This window comes from Microchirus variegatus (assembly GCF_963457635.1).
Source record: "Microchirus variegatus genome assembly, chromosome: 6".
In the NCBI taxonomy this organism is placed as follows: Eukaryota; Metazoa; Chordata; class Actinopteri; order Pleuronectiformes; family Soleidae; genus Microchirus; species Microchirus variegatus.
This window is the reverse complement of record NC_139807.1, coordinates 1810265-1815862: the sequence shown is the minus strand read 5'-3', so window position 1 is coordinate 1815862 and position 5598 is coordinate 1810265. Positions and strand designations below refer to the sequence as shown.

Genomic DNA, 5598 nt, shown 5'->3' with positions numbered 1-5598 from the left:
GCTAGCTGAAATTATAGCTTGATAGATAGATAGATAGATAGATAGATAGATAGATAGATAGATAGATAGATAGATAGATAGATAGATAGATAGATAGATAGATAGATAGATAGATAGATAGATAGATAGATAGATAGATAGATAGATAGATAGATACTTTGTTAGCTAGCTGTGTTTTCTTGTCATCTACAATGATCGCTTGCTAGCAAAAATGATAGATAGATAGATAGATAGATAGATAGATAGATAGATAGATAGATAGATAGATAGATAGATAGATAGATAGATAGATAGATAGATAGATAGATAGATAGATAGATAGATAGATAGATAGATAGATACTTGGTTAGCTAGCTGTGTTTTCTTGTCATTTACAATGATCGCTTGCTAGCAAAAATGATAGATAGATAGATAGATAGATAGATAGATAGATAGATAGATAGATAGATAGATAGATAGATAGATAGATAGATAGATAGATAGATAGATAGATAGATGTGCAGCACTTTTACAATGAGTATTGTTGTGATTCTCTGCAGCATTCCCTGAGGTCACTGTGTAATTGACCTTGCCCTCCATGGTGCACTTTAACCGCAGGTCACCAGACAGACTTAAGCTGCATTCTCTCACGTGTCGAGCATGTGACCTCTGAGCAGCACAGCTCTGTATCTACAGCCACACAGACTGTGAGCGTCTGTCTGAGCGGCTGTGACTTCTGCTGCCTCTGAGTCACTAATCCCCGTTGAAGTTGTAATGGGGATTAACGGTGTGCTACCTGGTGACAGGGGCTGCTGGGAAGTGATGTCCCAAAACAGAATTAAAACTGACTTCCCCTGGGGGTCAGGGGTCACGTCCAAGACTTTCTAAATCACAGACGGGAAGATTGGAGTGAATTACTCATGTAATCTGATGGAATGAGGCGATGTCCTCCTTTTAAGTGAAGTGTCCACAAAGCACAGCGAGTGTCTCCACACCGCTGCTGCCAGGCTGTGTGCACTTAAAGCTCACAGGAGCAACACATTAATCTCGCTCACACATAAAAGCTTCAGATGTGCACTTTATCGGTAGTTGCTTCAGTTTTTCCCACTAGTACTTTACCCATATTTAACTAAAATGGTATAGACTAGAGCAAACGTAAGTGAAATGATCGAATAAATAGAGTGAGGGACACATGTTTGTGACATCACTGACACATTTATGACGTCGGATCTTTTGTTACGTGGAGAAAAAACTTAAAGAGGAACATTACCAGGGACAGAGAGGCATAATAGAGCCGAGCTGGAGTGATATTTCAAAACCTAAATGTTAATTTATGGACTTCAATTATATGAAGTAATTATAGCTACGGTGACTGAAGAGCCAAGAAGGAATTTTCTGTGATATTTAAAGCAGATTTTGAACAAAGAGCTTCTCTGCACCGTCAATATCAGTCTGTATCCTGGATTACAAAGGGTTTTCCAGTAATAAGAATTTAAGATCACACATGAAAAACAGTCTTTTCACTGTATTATTATTCTGAGACGGAGAGAAGTTTCCCAGGGAGCAAAAGATCTTTGGTCAAAAAAAATTAAATGGCCTCACGTTGTAATACAAATGTTCTGAAATCACACTAAAGATTTTAAACACAGACACTGCTCATTCTAAATTGTTGTTTTGATGCATGTATAACATTTTCTATACTTTTAGAGTTAGCGATGTTAGCAAAGGATTCAAAACGGTGCGACCGTGGCAACCCATTCGCCCCGATACAGGAAGTCCCCTATAACTCCGGCATAAATTGAGTTCCACCAAATTGGTGTGAAGACCATGGCCTCAACTCAACAGGAAGTCGGCCTTTTTGAAATGTTGCCGTCCATTTTGGCGATTTGTGAATCCATGTATGTTTCGACAAACCTACTTAGGAGCAATGTTTGCTAAATTGTCGAAAAATTTTGCAGATTCAAAACGGCATGACCATGGCAAACCTTGGCAAATTTCGACCATTGGCCCCGATACATGAAGGGCCCTGTGACTTCGGCATAAATCGAGTGCCACCAAATTTCCCGAAACTTGCCGGTAAGACCATGGCCTCAACTCAACAGGAAGTCGGCCTTTTTGAATTTTGCCATCCATTTAGGCAATTTGCACCCTACGTAAATGAGCTAGACACATCGAGAAGTTGTCTTTTTGGTCTCTAGGCCGGCCCCCTATTGACCACACTAGACATTCATTGGCCCCCAGGTCATTTGACTTTGACACCCCTGCTTTAGAGTGAGGCTGGTGCACACTGAGGTCTTAAAAAAAAAAAAAGGGCCATGAAGTTCACAATGTCCTGCCTGTGGAGGCCACATGTGCCTCTTTATGGCTGGTAATATCAAATGTCAAGAGCAATTCAATTTATGTCACCTCTAAAAATACACAGCCTACAGCTATGAACTACGAACCCATATAACCAATTTTGACAGATCAAGGCTAAAACACCAAGAAGAGGCTTTGCAGCAAAATCAAAGTATATTCAGAGGTTTGGAATAATCCATTTTGCTACAGGTGATCGTGAAAGTGCAAATATTCTGCAACTAGTACAGCTCCTGCACAAGTCTGTAAATACGTCTCGGTTGAAGATTTGTCAGCAGGTCAACTTTCTCAGCTGATTTTGGCTTCCAATCAAACACGTCTTGCAGCTCAAAGCTTACATTTCACACAGAAGGCTGCCAAACGAGTCCTGGAGCAACGTCAGGACCAAAGTCTGCACCGTTACCCCCAAGTCACATGACTATATGACGATTACAAAAACACAGGCAGGGGAAAAAAAAGTTCACTCAATAGTTTGCCTTTATTTTCTCTTCACGGTTCCTGTGTTCAGGGAATGACATTCTGGTAAAGGGGCAAAACAAACAAGAACAAGCATTGGCCAAGAAAACAGTGCGTAACAGGTTCCCCCAGTACAACTAGTACAAAAATACTAGTTGGTCCCTATAAATATAGAACTGCTGCTGCTGCTGCATCCAAATGTACATATTTTACAAGAACTTCACAACATGAACAGTGGACATACAAAAACTTTAGATGACTTTCTTAAGCTCGTCGTATAGGACGAGCACGAAGGCGCCGCCCATGCCTCTGAGCACGTTGGACCACGCGCCTTTGAAGAAGGCCTTGCCGCCCTCGTCGCGCGAGATCTTCTTCCAGCAGTCGATGGTGCCGGTGTACATGATGTCAGCTGGAAGGAAAAACGGCACATTTACAAAACAATGTCATAGCTTTATTCAGAAAGTCTGTGGTTTACTTCTTCTACTACTTATTATCCAATTTAACCAAGCAAGCCTAAAACTCCTGAGAACCTTTGCAGACATTATTGTTTTTACCTCCTTTGCGGCCAGACTGCATCATCATACGACGACGCACGGTGTCGAAGGGGTAGGACACGAGCCCAGCGACGGCGGTCACAGACTGAGCGATCATCCAGCTGACAAAGATGTGCGTGTTCTTGGGGTCCGGGAGCATGCCTGCACGAGGAAAAGTCAAGTTAAATCTTGGCAAAGGAGAAGGAGAACTCAAACGACGCAGTTGCAGCGTTTGAAACGCGACAACTCACCCTTCGCCGTGTCGTAGACGCCAAAGTAAGCAGCCCTGTAGATGATGATGCCCTGCACCGAGACGTTGAAGCCCTGGTACAGACCCTTGAGGCCGTCGGACTTGAAGATCTTCATCAGGCAGTTGCCCAAGCCCGAGAACTCGCGCTCCGCTCCGGCCTTGCCGACGTCGGCCGCCAGGCGCGTCCTGGCGAAGTCGAGCGGGTAGACGAAACAGAGCGAGGTGGCTCCGGCGGCGCCGCCGGACGCCAGGTTGCCGGCGAAGTACCTCCAGAACTGTTTGTGCTTGTCCACGCCGTCCAGGAAGATCTTCTTGTACTTGTCCTTGAACGCAAAGTTGAGCGCCTGCGTGGGGAAGTAGCGGATGACGTTGGCCAGGTTGCCTCGCCAGAACGAGATGAAGCCCTGCTCTTTGGGGATGCGGACCACGCAGTCCACGATGCCCTTGTAGTGCTTGTCGGCGGTGATCTGTTTGCTGGCATGTTGCACCTGCGGTCGAACCAGGAAGTTAGTGAAGGCAGGAAAATGTCGATTTTATAAGTACACACATGGCTCCCTGTGATTCTAACGAGTCCTTCTCTCAAAAAAACAGTTGCCCAAGCCCGAGAACTCGAGCTCCGCTCCGGCTTTGCCGACATCGGCCGCCATGCGCGTCCTGGCGAAGTCGAGCGGGTCCATGTGTCAGTGTACAACTATTGATGGCACTCATTCCACAATTCACACCTCCTCCCTCTTCCCCTCCTCCTCCTCCTCCTCCTGCTACTACTGCAGCAGCAGCAGCTGGTGCTGGGTAGAGACTTTCACTGCTGCAGTGGAAAAGCCACGGTGCCAAAATACTGACATTGACCTTGTCTGTTTGCAATCAAAGGCCCATGATGCACCTGTCACGGCACATGAGCACATGTGAAAGACCAAAAGCACCAGAGGACTCTAAGTTCCTGAGTTTTATTTAACTGCGTGGTGCATTATGTAACCAGTATGATGCTTACTCACTCCTTATCTGTGCTCAGAAGGGCTCAAAATGGATGTTTTTGTTTGTAAAATGCAACAGCTGCAGCTTAATTATGCCGTTTTCGGTTGATTTCTCTTATCATGTTAATAAAATGTTATCTTTAATGTTTGGATTAGACACATAATAATGAGCTGAACTTTAATTATACTAGTTTGCAATTGGAATTTCAGTGATAAAAGTAATTCTTACAGAGCTTCTACACTTAATAATGCACCACATTTACATGACTCATCAACTTTTATCTCATTACATCAAGTTTTAAAAGTTTTTTTAGACTTAATTAGCAGCAGATATGTGGTGCAGACTTGGCTGCCACGTGTTTGCAAATGATAGAAGACAAATAAACCAAAATAATAAGACGAGAGGACACTGACCTGCAGCAGGAGCTTGACTCTCTCGATGGGAGCTACAGCTGTTTTGGAGATGGCTGCAGCGATGCCACCGGCCAGGAAGTCCTTGGCGAAGGAAACAGCCTGTTCACTCATCTTCAGCTCAGCGTCCCGCTCTCTGTCTATGTCTCTCTATCTCTATCTCTATCTATCTCGCCTCGGTTCGCTTGGGTTCGCCGGTCAGGTTAAAATGGCCGAGTCCAATTTAAGGGGCAGGGGATTTAAAGGCGCTCGAGCGCGAGAAAAAACGTGAAGTGCGCGACGCCGTCTCGCGCTCTCATTGGTGGCGGTGGGAGGTCCACGCTGTCCTTCACAATCTGTGCGTGCGCGTGTGCGTGTGCGTGTGCGTGTGCCTCATCACTGACACTGTGACACTGTTCAGTGTCAAAATGAAGGAGTTTGTCAAACTCACTAAAGACTTTTAGTGACTTTGGTGGTCGTCTCGCGCGCACTCTCTGCAGCACGTGACACGGCAGAATGTCATGTTGATACATTTACATTTTTGGGGCTCCAGTTTATTAAGTGAAGGTCATGTCAGAGGTCAACGAGAAACAGCTGAGGCTTAAAAAGCTGCTGTGGGTAAAGGTCGTCCCATCTGTCAGTGTCCTTAAGTGTCACTTTACAC

At 44.8% G+C, this 5598-nt stretch overlaps 1 protein-coding gene across 1 annotated transcript; it reads right to left on the bottom strand.

The window, feature by feature from the left end:
- Positions 1–2801: 2801 nt before the first annotated feature.
- On the bottom strand, positions 2802–5151 carry slc25a5 (solute carrier family 25 member 5). The gene is made up of 4 exons (XM_083891784.1): positions 4959–5151; positions 3575–4061; positions 3345–3485; positions 2802–3199 (listed from the first exon to the last, which is right to left on the bottom strand). Exons 1-4 carry the CDS (start codon positions 5067–5069, stop codon positions 3042–3044), a joined length of 897 nt encoding a protein of 298 aa, XP_083747910.1. The 5' UTR covers positions 5070–5151; the 3' UTR covers positions 2802–3041.
- Positions 5152–5598: the final 447 nt, after the last annotated feature.

Excerpts from the sequence above, each read along its gene's own strand:
- slc25a5 (XM_083891784.1), bottom strand. The coding sequence starts at position 5,069 with ATGAGTGAACAGGCTGTTTCCTTCGCCAAGGACTTCCTGGCCGGTGGC. Across the intron at positions 4,062-4,958 it reads GAGTCAAGCTCCTGCTGCAG|GTGCAACATGCCAGCAAACA; the intron begins GTCAGTGTCCTC and ends GTTCGACCGCAG. Across the intron at positions 3,200-3,344 it reads GCAGTCTGGCCGCAAAGGAG|CTGACATCATGTACACCGGC; the intron begins GTAAAAACAATA and ends TTTTCCTTCCAG.